The sequence below is a fragment of the Diadema antillarum genome, unplaced genomic scaffold (assembly GCF_040938485.1).
Source record: "Diadema antillarum isolate AM-2024a unplaced genomic scaffold, OU_Dant_1.0 seq00001504_RagTag, whole genome shotgun sequence".
Lineage (NCBI taxonomy): Eukaryota > Metazoa > Echinodermata > Echinoidea > Diadematoida > Diadematidae > Diadema > Diadema antillarum.
Window position 1 is genome coordinate 268,144 of NW_027272238.1, and position 21,745 is coordinate 289,888.

At 41.6% G+C, this 21,745-nt stretch overlaps 1 protein-coding gene across 1 annotated transcript in view; it reads right to left on the bottom strand.

Moving 5' to 3' along the window:
• The window catches only part of LOC139710140 (fascin-like), a 53,432-nt gene extending 33,028 nt beyond the window's left edge, over nucleotides 1-20,404 (bottom strand). The window contains exons 1-2 of the mRNA XM_071622073.1: nucleotides 20,275-20,404; nucleotides 8,796-9,656 (exon numbers count right to left, since the gene is read on the bottom strand). Coding sequence (XP_071478174.1) covers nucleotides 8,796-9,621 — 826 coding nt within the window. The 5' untranslated portion in view covers nucleotides 9,622-9,656; nucleotides 20,275-20,404. The remainder of the gene's footprint in view (nucleotides 1-8,795; nucleotides 9,657-20,274) is intronic.
• Between the last annotated feature and the right edge of the window lie 1,341 nt (nucleotides 20,405-21,745).

The following is a 21,745-nucleotide window of genomic DNA, read 5'->3' on the forward strand; positions in this document are numbered from 1 at the left end:
TCGTTAGTCCCGTACCAATTTTTTCAGCTTTTTACACTCGCCAATTAGTCCCGTACTATCTCTTGTCCGGGGCTAAGGAGAAAACTGACCTTTTTACACTCGTATTTCTTAGCCCAGGACTTTCCAAACCACATGAATATTCATAATTACGCAGTGTACTGTACACGTACACGCACGCACCGGCAGCACTTGATGACCTCGTTTCTGATTGGTCAGTGAGGGTCGGACTTCGTCTCCGTCGCTTAGCCCAGGATTATTTTTTCGTTCTGTTTACACTCACTTGCTTGGCACCGCAATTGCGGTGCTAGCACCGCAATTGCGGTGCTAACCCCTGCTATTTTGCAGGGCCAGATAGTACCGTACTATCGGTGGGGCTAGCCCACTTTGGCAAAAACGAGTGTAAACAGAAAGTGGGCTAAGGATAGTCCCGTACCAACGGTGGGGCTAAGGCCCCCCCTTAGCCCCACCGTTGGTCCGGGGCTAAGCAAAATTTTACAAGTGTAATACTGATCATGTCGAACCATGGAGCTCTTAACATGTAGGCTATATTGTGTGCGTTTATTATTCGTTTAGCGTTTTGTTTTTAAGCACCTGAAATGTTGAATGATTGGAGGAGAATGTATTTGAGGCAATAGTTGATAACGACATGTACTATGTAGTTGATATCATTTAACAAACCAAAAAGAATTCGTTTTACTGCAATACTTAGGAGATTTTGTGTTTAGTGCAGTGCCACAAATTTTACTTTTGGAACAGTCCTCCCATAAACGGAGAGAAATCTTTTTGTCACGACAGGTCAATGACTTATTACACGGGCTGAGTCACAATCCGGGATTTCGTGGAGAACAAGCCGGGCACAAAGCTTGCGGTCACGGCGGCTGAAACTTTACAACGCCGTCAGGTTGTTGGAAGTTAAAAATCACTGAACAACGAAAGGAACAAGTAATGTACTGTAGACTGGATATTGGAAACCAGTGAAAATAAATGAATTTGACCTCTCCCTTCCTCTTCCACATTTTGTTTCGTTGGTAAAGTTGTCGTGACCGGCATTTCTTACTTTAAAATGGGCATCATTGTGTTATAGTTGTACGGCTACCATCAGTCGTGGGCCTTCAATTTAAACCCACGGTCACGGTCACTCTTCAAATACGTCTAAACCAAAGCTTTCTCGCCTTCACTAGTCTTATGAACTGTGAGGCGAACCTGTTAAAAATTGAAATTGGCGTGGACCGCTACCAGATGACGTCATCATGCGAAGCTTATACACTGTACAAGACCACCTGTGGACTGCATGACTGTATACTACTATACCCTGTGATAGCTGAGAAGGGGATCAGGGACGCCGTCATGTTTAGTCTAGCCAGTCGAGAACGATTACATAACCCAAATCTTCCGCGTGACATTGATTGCTAGACTTTCTCGGAGGCCGCTCTTTGCACGTCAATAAAATATTAAAGGTCCAGTTTACCTTTGGGAGCAGTGATTTAAAAAAAAAATTCAAGATATCACATTTAATGCATATGTGTAGGTCTGTTGTATCACAAAACATCCTACCATATAAAATTTTCGCAGTAAAGAATAAAATATATGGAGATATCAGCATTTTTCTTCATAAACCATAACTTTAACTGTAGACAGTTTAGTCTGGAAACAATTTTACTATAACTATTGTTCACATTTCGTGTATTTAGCAATACTTAAAATCGATAATACGGATTCAAATTTTTACAGTGGTTGTTTTAATCCCTAACTCACATTTTGGAACCATTTTAAAGCACTAATGCTGGGTTTTTATTTCATCTGCAAATTGTAAGGGGGCACCTCCTTCAAAGTTCAATGTCGGCTCTGTTCAACCATGGTTCGACTGGTTCGACAGAGAAGCGACACTGGCCTCTCGGACTATAAAACCACGCTGTAGTATATGCCATATCAACTGGTGACTAATTAACTCATCAACCCGTTAAACGCATAATCGTCTGTCTGTATATAGTTTCGGTTTTGTTTGTTTGTTTTTAACAGACGAGCATAAATATTATGTATACAAAGTCATACATTATGCATTTGGGATGACAAGCCAGAAACACCCTGCTCTTTGCAGAGTGTAAGGGTATATTAAAGGGGAACAATGTTTCAGGCTACATATTCCTGGTACGCACTCCCATGTTCGTCTCAGACCTAACTCCGCCCCTCCTTGTTTGTTTCCTTTGAAACTCCTGATTGATCTATTACTTGGGTCATGAGATTAGGATTTCCGTTCTGGGCAGGTTATTGACGACTGTAAAGTATATGAATATAATTATACACCAAGAGAAACGCGCTGTAATTTGGTCTAAAGACTGAGAAAAAAACCAGAAACGAGGAAGTTGCATCTACGGAAGGAAATGGGACCAAGGATGATAAGACGAGGTGTATACGAGCCACCTGGGACAGTCTGGGGGTATATGATGAGATTACGGTGTTTCCGCTTGGGTTTTGCGGTTCAGTACTTTGGCCGATACATGGAGCTACACTACTACGAATGGTACTATTTTGTTCACAGACTTCTTAATCTGCGTATTTAAAGTAATTCTCAGAATTTGTGTATGCTTAGAGCTTCAAGCAACTCCAAGGTAGCGTAAGTAAGAACGCACAGGATTCTGAGTGAGAAGGGTGTCACATTTCACTTCAATGATTAAAACTGTCTATCGATCAACTAAAAACAGAATTCAGTGCTTTCTTCAGTATGGTACCGTGACATTTATTTATTATTTAGAATCAAGAAGATATCACCTTTGGTTGAATCTTAATTGAAAGGAAACGAGGCAGCTCCAAAAGTCCGCAAGGATCATGGGTGACCCTTATTTACGAGACGCCGTGCCGTTCTGTTTCTGGACGCAGTTTGCCCGCAAAGCTGATTGCCTTTTCGCAGAATAGTTTCACAGCTGCGATATTCCTGAATTTTTGATTAATTGACTTAATAAAATGCCCAAATGCCCTCCGTGCCCATGCAATTTGACGATTACGCTATCAGTATCGGTTTACTTTTTATATATCACAAGCAGAGACAAGTAAGCCGTGATATAGCCGGTTTCTCGATCGTCTATTCAAGGAGGTATACTGGTAGTACCATGGTCTATTGTGTTTCTTTAGCTAGGTTATTCACCATGTATGGCGCCCAAGGAGGAGGGGGGGGGGGGGGAAGAGAGAGAGAGAGAGAGAGAGAGAGAGAGAGAGAGAGAGTGTGTGTGTGTGTGTGTGTGTAGGTATAAGTGTATTAGCAACCCTCTCTGGGGATGCACCTACGCAACCCATGGGAGCAGGGAGGTGGCCTGGTGAAGTCGTTACTGAGTCATGACTTTGAGTCACTAGACTATAATCTTCGTCTTCTCGGCCCGGGCTGGAGCCGCTGCTCGTCACTCTTCGACGTCGCATCCGCTCTCATCGCGAGACAAAAGGCTCTATGCCGTGGGGATTCCGGGAACAATAATGAAATCACGTGTTCCATTGACTGTCTGTGCAATGCCACCAGCCACCAATCAACGATTTCACAAATTTTATCAGTCATCATTTTGGTTATAAAAGAAGCCCCAACAAAGTAGGCCTACACATTAAATCGTTGTCATGGCAACTTGTCATTTCAACTCATTTTTTTTTTTTCAGCATCGGACACATAACTTCTCCTCCATAGATGAGTTTACAAATATTCCAAATCTACGCATGCCTTTCTGAACTATATAGGTAGCCTATATACACATAGGTACTTCTCGACAACCTGAAAGTTTGCCAAATGTTTGCTCGATGTAGCAAGAGTAGCAAGAACTCGTATAAATGCATACTGGATTCCAAGTATTAAAAAACATTTTTGAGGTACAGGTTAACAGTTTAATTACTACGTCAGGACGGAAGAAACATTAATACATTTGAAATGTAGGCCTACTTAGTCAACCTGTCTATTAATATCATAGCGAACGGCTGGACTACAAGTTCACATGGATATGCAAGGTCTATGGTCACACTACATGGTACAAAATCTAGGGAACGATTGCTGTAAATCTGTATGCCCTTTAGGCTGCGTTCACATAGAATTAGTATTCGGTATTCGGTATTCGGTATTCGCTATTCGGTATTCGCTATTCGAGCACCGACTACACCATCACCCGCACCGTCAACTCACCATCCCATGTAGAGAGGATTTCTTCCTCCTACATCGCAGCAAATCTTATTAAAAACAATTTCTAAACTGCATTAGAATGTCAGTCTACATGCTTATTTTTGCTAAAGGGCAAATCCAGACCAAAAGTGCCATTATTTCATAAACGAGAGACGGTATACGCTGCAAGAAAATCGAACAAGCTCGATTCCCACTTTGCTATACTTTTCGCAGCTATTCGTACTTTCGAATAGTGCCCTCTTATGTGAACCGGTGTAAAGAAATCCTATCGTTCGATTCAAGCTATTCGCGTGCCCTCGAAAAACGAGCCCGAATACCCGAATAGTATACTTCTATGTGAACGCAGCCTGATCGCTGCTTATTTGTAACAGACACGAAGCATCAATTCTATAATTGTTAAATAATGAAAACAGAATGAGCCAGGCAGGTACGTTTCAGTTCAGTATTACAGGATGGTTAGAGTCGACACGTTAAAACTACACAATGTATTTGTAAAAACTTCGGCACTCTCCTCTGTAATATTATGATACAATGTAAATATGGCATGGACAACCCGCTATATACAGATCTAAATTGGTCTCAACACTAACACGCCATGCCATCTGATGACGTGATGAAATAAACCTTTCATTTACAGCCGTATACTAATATGAGTTATAAGCTCATTACTACCCCTGGCGTGATGACTATTAAAGGGTCAGCGTATACTGTAGTGTTGAAAAAGAAAAAAAAAATCATAGTGTAGATAGGTGTTCGCCATTGCACACCTCTTTTGCTAATGCGGTGCTCCGTTTCCATATAACCAGTACCGAACCTCCACTCCCAGCCTCTCTTACAAAGTACAGTAATTACATGCCAAGGACAAGCGATATTGTATGGTGACGCCATGACACACCTGTACCATTCATAAACACAGAATAATTGCCTACAGCAAACAAGACACACAATGGGCACAGCCCGCATAACTAACGTCAACGATCTCACCCCGACAGCTATAATAGTTCGAGTATTATTGCAGGTGTATCTTTACCACGTGAGCGAAAGCGCCAAATATGGCACAAGAATCTTGTACATGTGAGAAGAACGCTGGAACGACATTCCACAAGAACATCATGGTAAATACGAGGCGAATAATGCGCCATGGAATTTACAACGCCTAATCGAGACAGAAAGTTTGTTTGAATTGTAAGGAACACTGATGTCGACGGTCCATGACTGGTCAGTGTCATGTTGACCGAGAACTCAAAAGGACAGGAGGGGGTTTGGTCGTCTTGATCACAGATAGAACACGTGTAATATTTACCACAATACATTCATCCTGAGTACATTGATATTCAGGCATCCACCCATCCGACTGTTAATTTTAGGACTTGATTTGCACTCTCTTGTTATGCTGGTATAGTTAACAGCCAAAAACAAACGGAAATGTGTAGGATTAGAACCTTTAACGATTTATAATTAGTATCCTGCAAGTGCAATGGTTCCCATTTGATATCTCTTGGATAATACTAAGGAGTATCGTTCAAGAAACCGTGTTACAAATCTATGTAATCCGGGACCCGGTGTACAGTAGTTAGTCTACATGTTTTTATAGTAATGATGTACACGGCAAGTCTTACTTGATCACAATCATTACTGTGTTATTCATTGAGTCTCTGGCAATCGATACCCACTTCAAAGCAATAATCTTGTTCCATGAATGCCAACCTCACATACATGTACTACGGTCTATGTGTCGTATGCGTAAATCAGTTATCCAGAGTATCACAAGCATTATTGACAGTGCAGCAGACATCCTGAAGCTCTGTGTAACATCGAGGTTACGTGCGATTGATTCAGTATTGGATTGTTTATCATGCCTTAAGTGGAGGAGACCAGGAACGATGATGTTGTAAAAGCGAGGGATGCTTCTTTCTTTCTCTAAAACTTCGATGAAGTGAGCACATGAAACTACAAACTTATCCGTGATGCTATTGGTATAGAGTATTGGCAAACGAAGGAACATAATTTTTACAAATTGCATCAGTGCTGCACCTTAGTGTTCTGCAAAATATGGACAGGAATTAGCCGTGTCTGAACCTTGGCAAGAACAAAGTTAGCCTATGAAGGCCTATCGTGAAGGATTAAGAAATGACTGTATACCACCGGCTTCAAGTGCAAGCCTCAATTCAACCAGAAGGAAATCTTTTACCATCCGCGTTCTACCACTTTGCTAGTCGTCCTTTAATTCGTCTAGAAAGACATAGATAAGATTTCTATCTCGGTGCAAGCATCCTGCCGGGTTGGGAAGGGAAATGGGCTGGTTCCTGTTCGTGCGCCCAGACCCAGGGGCAGCCCTTGGCTAGGTTCTTTCGCTCTATATCTAGAAGCTCCACGTGCATGAACAACCGATCCTAAATGGAAACTGAGGATCTTCTGAGCAGATAGTACCTCGTGTCCAAGAGACACTCTGTCCCAAATGAACTTTTACCACTCATTTTTTAAGGAAATTGTTCGTAATGACAAGATGAAAAAAATTAAATGTGTGTGAATAGTGATATCATTTTAAATGCAGTTTTTTTTTTCTTATAGACCGCACAGTATAAGGCACAAGTAACATAAATCATTAATATCATCTGATTTAATAAACTTGCGAATTTTGGACTATTGCCCCAAGAACACAAGATATAATTCAAAGAAAACTGCATTTCAATTTTTAAACAAATAAACCAGTCAAATGTTAAGTATTTTCAGGACTCCAAGGTTCAAGCATTTTTCACTTTCCTACCTAATGTGCACAGAAATAAAAAGATTAAACCAATAGGATTTTTGAACAAACGATATCATACAATCATGCCGGGGCAGACAGTCCTTGAGAGAAGAAATTTGCATGGGGTGGAAATTCCTTGGTATTGGGGCCTGAGTGGTATTCCATTCCAAATAAGGGATGTCTGAAGTTTTGTTTTCTAACTCGTCTCACTATTGTGTTCTCTTGAATCAGAGAGACGTGTAAATACATGTACTGCACATTCAAGTCAGCTTCTGATGTAAGTCACGTGTCAGAATGGGCGTGTCTTTAGGTGTATGTACAGTGGGATACTTGCGTGTTCTCTCTCATGTAGAAGTGTAGGACAGACAATGCCCCTGGGGATGGGTTTCCCCCACGATGCTAAAAAATTGAACAATGGCTTGATTACACTCATACATGTAGGCCCGAATTCACGAAGGTGATACAACTAAAACCATGGTTTAAAATAAAATCATGGACAATTAGTATGGAGCGCCAAGTGTCGCATGGTCTATTTCGTTACGAAATTAGTCATTTCGTCGATGAAATGTTTATTTCGTTAACGAAGTGATTATTTCGTCGACGAAATGACTGATTTCGTAACGAAATAGACCATGCGACGCTTGGCGCTCCATACAAATTGTCCATGGTATAAACCATGGTTTCAATTGTACCAATTTCGTGAATTCGGGCCAAAGTCATTTCGACTTCGATGTATCTTTCTACACAGTCACAACTGAACTACCCCGCCCCCATGTCCCAAAGAGGAATATTTCTCATTTCTCTAACAACCATAACAATGCCCCCAAGAATAGACAGAATGAAATTTTCTTTTCATGCTCCTCACCCTCATCTTCATGAGTCCTTGAATTTCACTTCCTTGGCCAGCTGATATGATTTTATCATATAGTTATATCTCACAGGATATGCCTGGTATATATGATGAAACTGTAATCCGAGAACTTTCCTATCACCCATCTTTTTGAGCCTGATATCAGCTGAATAGCTCTGAAGAAGGATTTATACTCTCTTCATGACGAACAAATCAAAATGGGAAGCACCGACCGCAGAAACTGATCCGCAGAGTTCCGGTATTATTTTGGCAGATGTTTTATAGGCTCTACTAAATTTCATAATCATTCTTCTGTAAAAAAAAAAAAATGCTTCCTCCTCACGTTGCCACCCTGTGTTTCGGGTTAACACCTGACCCTCGCCAGCCATCAGGGTCACACGACGACCTGCTCCTGCTCCTGACGACCTGAGAGCTGTTTACAATCATATGCCTAGGGGTGTCTGTGTTGGGCTGGCGCGGTTCACTCATCTGAAATTTGAGTGAGAGGCCGCGAGCGACTGCCAGACAACCAACCACTGGATGACCTCATGCGACCTCTGAACTTCGCCGGTATATAGGTCACTCTACGGGAGGTTGCTCTTGGCGTGCCATTCGATAGTAATGGCGCTATTTTAGGCATTCCACTGTCAGTGGTACAGTTTGTATACTACTAGTAGAGAGTAACATCATTTTCATACCCACAGAGTGTCAACATAGACTTCGATTTCACCAGGGAGGTTTCCCACCTCCCTGATTTTACCACCACACGAGTCACTAACCCACGCCATTCCACATTTTGAAAGTGCCATAATTTGTGCAAAGCATGAACCAACTCCCCATAGGCAATGAGTAAAATTGAGTCTACAGGTCAACTAATTATTATCTTCAGAGGAATTTGTCGCTGCTTTCGAATACTCCTTTAACTGCATATCGCTAAAACTCTAATAGCGTATAGGACCTAGGTCGCAAGATACCTTTTCTGAAAGTATGTAGTTCATGTATCTGTATTAAATGCAAGATTATAGAAGTAAACTGCGTGGACTTACCTTGCTTGAGAGAAGCAAACTTCGATCCGTATTGGAAGGCCCCCTGTGGCGCGCTGTCTTCCAGGATAAAGTAGTTTTCCTTGGAAATTCCGATCTTGCTGGACGATTTGAGCGCCTTGGATCCACTGGCCACTCCTAAGTTATGGCCGTCGTTGTCCCTGAGTACCAGATGACCAGATTGAAAGAGGAGGGTGAACTCTGCTTCAGGGGTTGCACTTGCGCTAAGCTCTCCGTTGGACTGGACGAACTTGCCGTTGAAGGCCTCCAACGCATACTTGCCCTGTCCCAGGTAGGCCAAAGTGAGGGTGGAGTCGGCTCCCCAGGGGACGAGTTCCTCGACGACTACCTTGTCGCTGCCGTCTTCGCTAGTTTTGAGATGGGCGTAGCGCTGGTGCTGGAAATTCTTCATGCATACCTGTGGGTGGATGGCTAACTGGACAGTCCACTTGACCGATGGGTCTTCTTTGTTGCCGGCCGTGCACACCAGGTTCTCGCCATTGCATCCAAGATACCGCTCGTATTTGACGTTCATAAGAACCCACTTGCCGTCGTCAAGGCGATCGAGATTGAAACGAACGTCCTCGCTGTCGCTTTTATCCTCTACATCACAAAACACGTTTCCATTCTTGTCTGCCGAGAGATAGTTACCTGATGGCGCCCTCAAGTAACTGATAGAAGTTCCTTCATCCTGTTCGAGGGTCCAAACTTGTTTGGCTTTTAGTGATGAACCGGAAGCATTTACCTTTCCACCAAATTTCTCGGCTGTCAGGTACTTTCCAGCAGAGTTGATCAAGCCGAATTTGTATTTCAATTCTGTGGCAGGCATCGTATCTTCTGATTCTTGCAAGTCTTCGTGGAAATCTGAAATGAAATACAAAAATACAATTACTAGACACTATTACTCGTCAGCTATCTGGCTTACAGTGGAAGAAAAACGGGTTCAACTTTGCACAAGTAAGTGTGACGCAGTCGTATCAGGGCAATTACCCCCGAGGGCAATCATCCCCCGGCTAAATACTAGTTAGGGATAAGGGTAAAGTAAAGTTTAGGGTTAGGGTTCGGTTTAGGGGCTAGAGTTTGGGTTAGGGTTAGGATTAGGTTCAGGATTAGGGATCAGCTGAGGGGTCCGGGTAATTGCCATGGGGATGATAATTGCCCTAGGCCCGACACAGTACCTTCACGAGAGCTTTTTTGCACCTTTCAGACCAGAAAGGGGGTAAAGTTGAACCTATCTTCACACAGAGTGTAACGGTACAAGAAATAAATGCTTTGACAATACCAACTTACGACACACGAAATGAATGCTTTTGATAATCATACTTGCATGAAGTATAATCTTTTAAATCTTGCAAGTATAAATATACTAGGAGTTACAAAAAACATTTCCCACTTTTGATCCTTAATAGTTCGAAAACTATATATCAGTTAACACTGTCATTGATATTAGTAATAGCTGAATAGTGTACAATTTAGTTGGAGGTGATTTGAATATGAGAACCTATAGGGAGCCTGTCAGTTTCATGAAATCCATGATCAATTTCAAAGTTAGGTTCCAGATTTTGGTCAAATTTTAACCCTCTGTACAAAACCTGAACTTTACACAGGAACTAAATGATAAGTATGTGAGTGTGTAATACAATGTCCCTGGACAATGGACATGGATACCACCTGTTCAGAGCTCTGCTCCAAGGCGCATGATTTTTTTTTTTAAATTAATTATTCATCGTGTTCATGATGGATTGCCCTGTGCACTGCTAGTCTGAATTCATGGCAAAGGGTGAAATGCATGCACACGAAAAAAGTACTTTAAGCACATGTTTCCATGTGCTTGCATACACCACATTTCAGAACGAAAAAAGACTAGCTGCGATCTCAGTAGAAGTCCTCATGAATTAATAATGGACATTCCAATTCTGGCCATTGTTCAGGACCATTATTTGGGTCTCAACTACACACTCCCATACACACCGATTGACTTCCGTGCAAAGTTAAAGTTTTGTACAGAGGGTAGAAAATAGAGCAAAATCTGAAACCTAACTGAAAAATAAATGTTTCATTTAATGAAACTAAATTATGCTGTCATTGTAACATTACCTCCAACAAAATTGTACATTATTCAGCTATTGCTCATATCAATGTCAGTGTTATCTGATATACACTGTAGGCCTACTAGTTTTTGAACTATTAAGGATAGAAAGCGGCATTTTTTTTTGTAACACCTAGTATCTGGCTACATTGGTATATTTTACATTTGTACTAGGTTTCCGGAAGGCAGCAAAGAAAAAAAAATCATCCACATAACAGAGACTGGCTTGGAACGAACATCCACGTATCACGTGAACATTTTCAAGTGACGTAAATCACGCTCATGTTAAGGACATTTTCGTAAAACAGGCGACTCTAGCTGTTATATAACCACACATAGGCCCTATAGGTGTAGTATTTCAGAGAGAATATAATAGTATGTTTTGCCTGCAAGGTGGCTCACGTCAGTCACGCGTATCCTTCTGGAGTTGGTAGCCATAAGATATCAGACTAAAAAACAACTTGCAAGCCCCTAAACTAATCTAAGATCTTACCCTTTAGCCCTGCTATATCCCCAAAACGCTTACAAATTCGTTGCTTTGAAAAAAAATCCAAGTCTTCAAGTCAGAGACTGTTGAACAATCCAGTGGAATGTCAGTTTTATTGATGGTTTTTTCCTCTCTTTATTCTTATCTTCTTTTTTTTTGGGGGGGGGGTGGGTGGGTTGGTGGGATGATCTGTTTTCTGTCACTCTTCCAAAATAGGGTGCAATCAAATTATCAAAGGTTGACTCTTGTGTATTTATATTTTATATGGTATACTTGTGTATACCATATAATAATATATAGGGGAGAGAGGGGCTAATGAGGCCCCCTTTTTTACAATTCATCAAATATCTTGTCAATCAAAAGCAGCAGGTACATGGTAATGATTCAACTGATAATGTAGGTGACAGCTATATTATCCAATTACAATCAGAAAACCAATTATTTTAATTTGCATATTAATTAGCTTTAAATGACGAAGTTTTGGGGCCTCTTTTGCCCCAGTGGGATGGGGTAAAAGAGGCCCTCTTCAAACCTAATTTGCATTCTCAATATATTACATGCAAATTAATGAGCAAAACTGAAATTAATGTTACTGCATTCATAAAACAGTCAGTACTGATGATTAACAATGTATGTCTTACCAATACTTCCCTGTTTAATTGGTTAATTGTTTAATTACTGTTGCGTATAGTGCGTGACACCCAAGATTTTTTGTTCTAATTTCTGGTCACTGGACAGGTACATGTATAGTGTGTTGTCCTACATGTTTTCCTGGCAGTGGACACACACAAAATCAACTGTAGAAATATCTATAACTGATGAGAGATCAATCCCACTGCAAGAAACAGTTTTACAGTACCACTTAGGACACAATTTTAAGTCACAGCCAGTGAACTGATCCGAGTTAGTAATGTCATCTATAATTCCACAAACTTCACATTTCTCAACCTCATCATCATCGCTTTGATTTTCACTTTCACTGAGAACAAGTGCCTTTGGTTCATCAGCAACACTTTCCCCCCTGTCTACCCTTCTTCTGTTTCTTCTTGGTCTGTCTCTCTTTCCTTCTGCTTCTTTGCTTTTTCACTTTCTTTTCTCTTCCTGTCCGATTTACGTTTGTAATTGAGCATGATGTTGCTCGGTTGTAGGCAGGCGTTCAAATTTTGCCGGGAAAGATAACACACCTTGAAATCAAGAAAAATGACAGTACTTGTTTCAATTTGTGATTAATTACATCAATTACAACTAAATTAACATCTTAGTACAATTATAATATACATGAATTAGGTGCATAGGTAAAACTACATTCATCAAAAACAGTCATCGGAGCTTTTTGTACAGGGGGCCTCTTTTGCCCCGATGGTAATACTACAGTCATTCACCCCCAGTCAGAAAAAAAAATAAAATTTCATTGAATTAAATATCATGCTAGCATGGGCACTAGTAGCTTTATAAAATACATAGAAAAAATATATAATATTCAGTAGGGTGTAGGTACAGTTGTCACCTATCCAAAGTGGACAAGCCACTTTTCGAATTTCAGTTTGGAGATGCCTGTAGTTAACAGCTCCTCACAGCCATGTGCATAGGGGTATGACTCAAACATGATGTTGCAAGTGAAGGCAGAGAAGTTGCCTCTCAGACCACATGGTCAGCCACTGGTTTGGCCTTGGCACATTTGAGTAGTAAGCAAAATTCTACTTAGGGGCCTCTTTTACCCCGGGGCCTCATTAGCCCCTCTCTCCCCTACATGTACGCCTACTTTAGCTCAAGAAGTGCCTGGGCCTGCGCATCTTCAGGAACCGTGATGAATACTGTCAAGTCCACACATTACCAAGCCATGACATGCTACAGCTATCAGAAATTGCTCTTCTGGGGGGCGTTTCATCAACGAGTTCGTCGGAGGTTTTCACCGACGAATTTGCTATCAGTCAATCAGACGCAAGGATTTCATTAGCTTTGAATAGTTGTCATTGTAAATCACTGACAAAAAGTTTCATGAAACGGTCCCCTGGTTAATCCTCTCTATGTGCGTTTATGTCTGGGTGATGCTTTTCTTCCCAGCGAGCATAGGGCGAACTCAGGGCGAACTCATGGCGAACTCGTGGTGGAGTTTTCGTTTGAAGTTCGAGAAACTTGTCTCCATAGAGGAAATTACAACAAACATGCCTCTCGTGTTTTTTCTTTTTCCTACTTCCGTGTCTCCACCACGCCCACTCGAGCAAGTCTCAAGTTTTTCAACCGCACTGGCAGCAGGAAAACGTGGCGTCCAGGTCCGAGGGTATATTTCTATTTGGTTGCGCACGCTGATTGTGGATTTGTTCTGCAACGGTCACGAGCCAAGCCAGATCACCAATATGTAGACAAGGAGGTATGCGATGCCTCCTTGGTATGTACAAAAAAGCACACACACACAAAAAAAGAAGCCGCATACGAGCCTGACTGACCAGATGTAGATTTAGGGGATGGCTATAGTACCTGATCAGTGGGAATGCTGGGGGTGATTGTTCCAATCCTTTTCATTGTATAACTGTTGTTGTGTGAAAATTATTTGCTTCAGAATGGTCTCAGATTCAAGTAATGTGCAGTTTAATGTTTCCAGGTTAGCATGCCTGTACAGTGTCAGGGCGATCGTTAATGGGCTGTTAACGATCGTTAACGTTAACGTCAATGTCACTGTACAGGCATGTTAACCTGGAAACATTAAACTGCACTTTACTTGCATATGAGACCATTCTGAAGTAAATAAATGTCACACAACAATAGATGTACAATGTACTCTTAGAATCCACAAGGATTGGAACAATCATCCCCCAGCATTCCCATTGATTCCCGCTGATCAGATACTAGTTATCCCCTTTTAAAGGAGCGCAAAGCACAACTTCCCGGGCGGTTAATTTCACCAGGGAGGTGAGACAACTCACCTCCCTGCTTTCACGGAGTAAAAATACTCTTAGTACAGTACTCTCCGCATAATCGGGTAGGCTCGGGCAGAGCATTTCTTACCCGATTAAGCGGAGTACCCGATTAACAGAAGAACGCGTCTCATTCACAATTGACACACACAATGTGTATGTACATTGTACATACATTGTACACTGCACCAAACACCTACACTGTATGCTTAACACGCATGCTTGCACGGCACATTATACATACCTTACACTTGCTCAGTCACGAGCAATAATTTACACTCTTTTTATGGACAAAAATGTCTTCAGAAAACTTTGTCGTTTGACTATAGACTCCTCGCTAACATGCAGGCATTTTCCAAAATGAACACGTCTCTCTGGGTGGACTATAGGTCACGTAAAACGTCGGGTTACTTTTCGAGAAGTGACTGAGGAAAAGCAAAATTATGGAGCCGGTGCATGAACTGATTTTCATTGCAAACTTCTCGTATGGTAAATGTTGTTGGGGATAGGGAGGGAATAGGGAGGAGCGCAAGTGTGTTCAACTCCTGTCTGTCTATGCAGTTGTGAGTGCCAGCAACATTTGTAATGTTCCTTCACGTGTGGCAAGTCGGTACTGGTACATGTGTTTTCATCATCACGTTTAATCACTCCCCAAATGATCAGTCTTCTTTGCAAATTAAGCAGAGAATGCGATTAGCAGTGGAAAATTTGACATTCATGATTCCTTTAAAAGTGTTATATCTGCGATAAATGTGGGTAGAAATTAGATTAGAAGATTTATTTACCCATTTATGAGGAGAGGCAACCCGATTATCAGGTAATTTTAATGTGCATTGGAACTGACTTTGACATTACTACCCAATTAAACGGAGTACCCATTTAAGCGATACCCGATTACGCGGAGAGTACTGTATTTCAATAGTAATCCCGCTGATATTTGAGGAGAAAGAAAATTGAAGATACAAACACACAAAAAAAGAAAGAAAAGCAGAAATAATACAATAAAAGGATCTTCCAAGCATTCAGCGTGTTTTCACAATCATTCATACTAGAGACTAGCGAAGTGTTTCTTCTTATCGCATGTATACACAAGCTGCAATAAGAGAAGCTGAACTAACTAATGCTTCGAACAATCGAAAACAAAAATGAAACGATCCACTGAGTGATGTGATAACTTTTCGTGTCGACGCATCGTTTGCTCAAGGAGTATGATTACTCCTTGGTCTGCTCAAAGTCACGGGAGAACGACTTGAATGATGGCGACAGACATCTTCACCCTTTTTCTCAAGACCAGAGCAAAACCACAATAGGGAGCTATTCTTGCCCTTTGTATTTATCAAGGTTGCCGAGATTTCAGTGGGTGATATTCCAGAAAAAAAAAATGAGGGGAAGACTACCGGGGGCAGCCATTGTGGCAAAATTTCAAGTAAATGCTCTCTTTTGAAAGCACTCAACAAGGGGAGCTGCGTTGTTCACTGTTCCGCCCCGCCGAGTACCTCCTATGTGGTTGTATTGATATGCAAAACAGCATCACTGTGAGGTGGGACAAAACACAGATGCATGTTCTTTACAACACGGAGCTCGCCTCCAGGTTCTCACGAATGGTGAACTGCACTTGCCAATACATACACGACAGGTATATTACTATTACTATCATGGTACCCCTCCAAACTGACGTTCCGCGCGGGTTGGACCCCCGGATCGTCGAAAGCTTATGAAGTATATAACACCAGCTAAAACCTGTAACTTCATCGTTAATGGCACAATGCAAGTTTCCCAGAAGATTTGATGTGAATATTCATTGTCTTGTCCATCTAAGAAAGTTTTCGTCTCGCCAGGGTTTGACAACATGATTAATGCTGCCAAGAGTTAAAATGTCATTTCTGCACTTGTTACATGGACATCGACATCTTGGAAAATCACGATAAAAGTGACAAGCAGTTATTAGAAACTTTGTGGTCTATTACAAAGGCCTTCGTTGTCTTCGCTCTCTTGGAATGGGGTGAGGGCTTACTCCACCGATTTCTGGCAAACCAGGTGATCTTTACCAATGTACCTAACAAAAATGAAATTTCACATATCACCGTCACATCTATTCTTCTGTGGTTTTTTTCTTCTTTGCACGAATGTGAACGTGACAAGGGAGCCCTTGTTTACCCGCAAGGACTGAACATTTTTCCCAATCATCCATCCCAATGTTGTCATCTACTCTACTGATGTGAATAAGTCCAAAAATCAAAAATTCTGGAGCTGTCTTCTATCATTTCATTTTTTTTCCTGCACCCACTATGCTCCGCCCATAGAAAGAAAAACAAACCAGCTCTCATTGTCTTACCTTTCGTAAAAAGTCAGCCCAAATAAGCATAACAACGCTTGGTATGAAACTTGCCTTGAAATATGACCAAAATCACACGAGCAAGATGTCTCATTGAACTATATCTCCCATGGTATGATAGTATGATCACGGGTCATTGTTGTGTGGAAAATTGAGAGTAATATGGCAGGAAAACGTGCGGAATTAAATTGTCTGAAACATATCTTGCCATTGTGACCTGGTGCACGCAGAAATAACAAGGTGCCATTAGGAATTGTTAGGCTCGATCATTTCAGCTGACTTTAATGTTGAAGATATCAATGAAAGGCAAGGAACCTTAGTGCGTCTTAAAAAAAAACAACTTGAAAATTCAGTCATAATAATATTTGATACATAAGCCTATCATATGTCAATGAAACAATATTTATGAATTTGTGATATAAAAATATACTCATAAAAGCAGAAAACATCACGGACTCGGGACCGGAGCTCAATGTCATTGTAAAGGAGTCTGTAATAGAACGTATAGGCCTACACCCTCGATCCCTATATATTATTACACGGAGAGGTATAAAAATCCACCTCCTGGTCTCTTCGCAAGCCTACTCCTTTCACTCATCACCTATACTGTCGTTAATCAATATCATCATATCCCTCACTATCATCTTCAACGATACCTAAAAAATATCATTATACGTGTTAAAGGGACATTTTTGTTTGCAGATGAGTGTATAGGCCCTACACTACTTTTGTTAATCAATTGTCTGAACTGATAGGCCTACTTATACAATATGAACAATAAACAATAACACAATGGGCCCCTACACATACATTGTATTAAGTTTGTCCCTTATGTTGTATCTGTATGACTTTTTGGGAAGCGTTTACATTTACCTTTTTCTGAAGTACGCAATATCAGGACTGGCATATGCGGTTTATACCTGGGCCCTACTTCTAACCTTCAGAGCAAAATCTAGGTACATTTAGGCTACCGCAACTAACATTGGGGGGGGGGGGGGGGGGTGTCTTTCATTCAACTAAGAGAGCAGTTCACAGGAAAATAAAGGACAAGGAACAACAGCATTTCTCGATAAAAATACCAAGATGTACAATGTAGTTCATCAGAAGAGAAAAACAAACATTATATTCGTATTCCTATAGGAAATAGGGGTCATGAAGTTTAATTAAATCTGGTAGGCTTTGGATATAGAGGGCATCTATTTATGAAAACACAAAGAAGAGGGAAGATTGTGAATCACTGAATTAAGGGTGGGTCCATGGTTGGACCTGCCCAGCAACCTCGCGCTCTCCTAAAGCGCATAATCGCGTAGCCAGTGGTTGCCATGGATACTGATACTTCCAGCAGACTACTCACTAATCCCCTCCTCGCTGGTGAGAAAAAAAAAACCCGCGAACGTCTTTCTTGAGCAAGTGCTCTAAAAGCAGCAGACGTGATCGGTTCACCAGAGACCGTTTTCTTTCTTTCTTTTTTTTTCCTCATTAGCTCCCTCACTGGAACCATGGGTTACACAAAGCTGAAACACAGACGATGGCATAATATCGCATTCGTCGACCTACAATGAAAAATTGCATTTGAAGCCCGCTTGTTATAATCTCCCTTGCCTGCAAAGAACGCCCAAGATGTCTAATAGCGTCAGTGTATTGTAGTTGTACACTGTGTACATAGGTGGAGGGGAGGGGGGGGGGGTAGTTCTTGGCCAACGTGTGCTCCGAGGAGTGTGATGAAAAGATAAACTATCCTTTCAAATAAAACATTCTACCGATTTGATTCACCCTATCACGTCAATTTTTTCCTCATGTCTTCGATCGTCGGAAAATTTTAATAACATCTTGTTAAGCTTCGACAAATATCATTAACCTCCGACAAATATCATTAACCTCATCATCCCTCAAAACAGCAAATTTACAATCAACAACAAAACTCACAAGTCAAGTGTGGCCCATGAGGTATGACCTAGATACTCTTAAATTTCGAAACCATGTAGGCCTCATTTAGTCCTTTAAGGAAACAGGACATTCCATACTATAACAGTGTTTGAAAGACCAAAGAGGAGCAATTTAGCGGAGAGTCATGGTTTTCACATTCAAGATAACCTCTAGTATAAAGTGTTTTTAATTTATACTTTGCCTCGTTCCGTATTTCAGTTTGCCCCGAATGTCAGGAGCAACGATGAATTTTCATACTTTTTCAAGTTCCTGGTATTTGATAACATGGATAATTTGAGAGAAAAAAAAACCCAGATACTGCCATTTGTTAGTGCTCGTCCTGAAGTAAAATTATAAACCAAAAGTCTTGCTTTGCTATTTCGGCCTGACAATTGACAGACAAACAAATTTGGTCCCCTTTGCCCCGGGTTCTGGCCTCTACGCGAGCAGTACCTCCTATATGTGTCAGGATCAAAATTTATCGGGGCTTGTCACAAACTTGTGTCGTATTAAAAAAATCTCCTTTAAGTATAACAGATTAAAAAGATGAGGAAGCAAATTTTGCATAAATATCAAATCTGAATTTGGTAGAAGTATAAATACGAGATCATTTGCCAATTTTCGATCAAAGTGCCTTTTTAAAGTTTCGACTTTGCGCTGAAGAATCATTATCGATCTAATTACTCTACCATCTAAATGTCATGAGCAGATATTTTGTCTACACATTTCTTTAAGTTTGCCTTGTAGTATGATTACGAATCATCTTCACCAAATGAAGCAGGCACGATGATCTGTGCATGCATAAAAGCGTATGAGCAGCTCCAGTTGAACATGAAGCGGAGGAAACAAAATTAAGGACATGTAATACACACAGGCAGGCGATGTCATGCACCAACATCGCACAGCACAGAAGGGCGTGCATTACGTAATCGCATAAACACGCACAGTCGCTATTCAGCTCGCCCTTGGGCACAATTATGATTGATTTCCAGGAGCACCACGCTTGATTTTCTACAATAGTATTGTTTTCCCCACGCTCTACACAGGGAAGCCAGGCGATTGATTGTGCGTGGAGCAACCGAAAGCGTGCATGTAACATGCTGAAGGAGGGGAGGGGAGGCCCGCTTTTCTCCAAGAGGAACGTTAACGAACCCCTTAGAACCCAATACGGCAAAGCAGGAGTACTAGTTGACAAAATGCACAACCATGAAGCGCATGAGTTTAGCAGTATATTTTTTTTTATCCCTTTCACTTCAACCAAGCCCCTCTAAAGTTTCTGAGGTTCAGGGATTGACCTCAAGAGCTCTCAAACTTCTCGAGAGAAAGAGAGAGACGGAGCGGAGGGACCCGGGAGAGAGCAACACTTTATGTTATGAAGGGAGTCTTACAGTAAACGGGCAAAGCATGAAAATGATACCAAGAAATCGTGCAGCAGAGAAATAAAGAGTCCCGAGACATCGGACTTCTTTATGGCTTCGATATCAATGCCATGCCTGTAACGTTTCGTGAGTGGAAATATGAGTTTACATCCATGTTTTTACTTGAATCACACGCCATGCTCAAGATATCGTGGCACACCTGTTCGAGAATCAAGACACACACACAGACACACACACGCAACACAAATCATGACATGGAATTAGGCATTTTGCCAAACTTTCACACGTTCCGGCTCAGACAAAAGTGACTAGAAGATCATCATCATTTTAATTGGACATTAAGTAACGTACCTGCAGTTTGGCTTCAAAGCCTCGGTTTGTGAAAAGTGTCCAAAGAAGCTCTATAATGTCAACAACCGAGTATTTACGGTCCACCACTATTCACAACCACTTCGGAAGAGTAGAGGATGCGAGCGCTTTACTTCTACAACACACCGTACCGCTTTCTCCGCGCGCTGCTCCGCTAGTACGTGCAGAGCGGGTAGTAACAGAGAACCTATGAACTAATCATCCGCGTGTACACACGTAGCGATGCGCGAGGGAGCGAGGCGGGGTTCAGGAAGTCAGTATGTCTCTCTGTTCGACGGAGTGTACTTCACAAATGTAACGACGCTGAAGCGGTGTCTGCAAGCTCGGCTGGAGCGGTCGGATTATTATTCCGCCGAGAAGAGATGGGCGGGGCGAACAGAGAAGTCACGTGATCAGACCGCTCATTGACATGCTGCAAGTGAGTGCACTCTGACAAGAAAATTTACCGACGATACTCTCCCAATGAAACCGGTTTATCTTCTTCTATATTGTAAACAGTCGTAAGAGAAATAAATTTGCAAAACATTTCAGGGTACAACTCTTAGATTAATGAGTGTCTCTATGTTAACTATCCTTTGCTTTACTTATATACCGCCAGGTCATCCCAAAATAAACATTACCGAGAACTCCCGCGGTGTCAGACAGACCGAAAAAAGACCCCCAAACAACAACAAACATTTAAACAAACACCACAAACAATGGGGAAAAGATCCACATCATCGACAGCAGGTTCTTCATTGCCATATATGGCAAACGGTCCTATGAAAATGAGTCGAGTTAGTTACTTTAATCGTGGGCTTCAACAAAGGTGCAAACGTCACCAGAAACGAGTTCCCATTGATGATGGTCAGACCCTTTGATCATGCCGTGATAATCTGTGACCCGGATGACCAAAACAATGCCAGAACCAGAGGCGTCCCTACCACCACGGAGGTGACCCCTCCTACCACTGACGTCACTCCGGTAAATCCCGAATTGAGTTCGCATGCACAATACGTCCTCATACCAAAGAGCTACCCTCATACAACAAGCCCCATGCTCATACGTTCCTCATTGTTGCTGCTTTTCATTTCACCGACCCCTCCCCTTCTCTCTTTGCCTCTACCATAATCGACAAAACAACTTTAAAAAGATGAACGTTGAACTCTGCAAAAATGAGAACCGAACATTCAGCACCAAACGGTTACTCATAGCATGTGAAGCGTGCAGTCATGTCGCAGCATGCTTTTGCAGAAAGAAGCCATTAGTGCGAATATTATACTCTTGTATCTTTACAAGGACTATTAGTGTGATAATCATGGTAATGACTTTTGTTAGGCGGAAAAAAGAATGATTAGAATGCGATAACAATACTCCCTGTTCCTGAATTGGCCAGTGTCTTGATATGAACAGCAAAATGCGAGGTGGGGGGGGGGGGGGGGGACCTCAAAGGATAATTTCACCTTAATGCAAT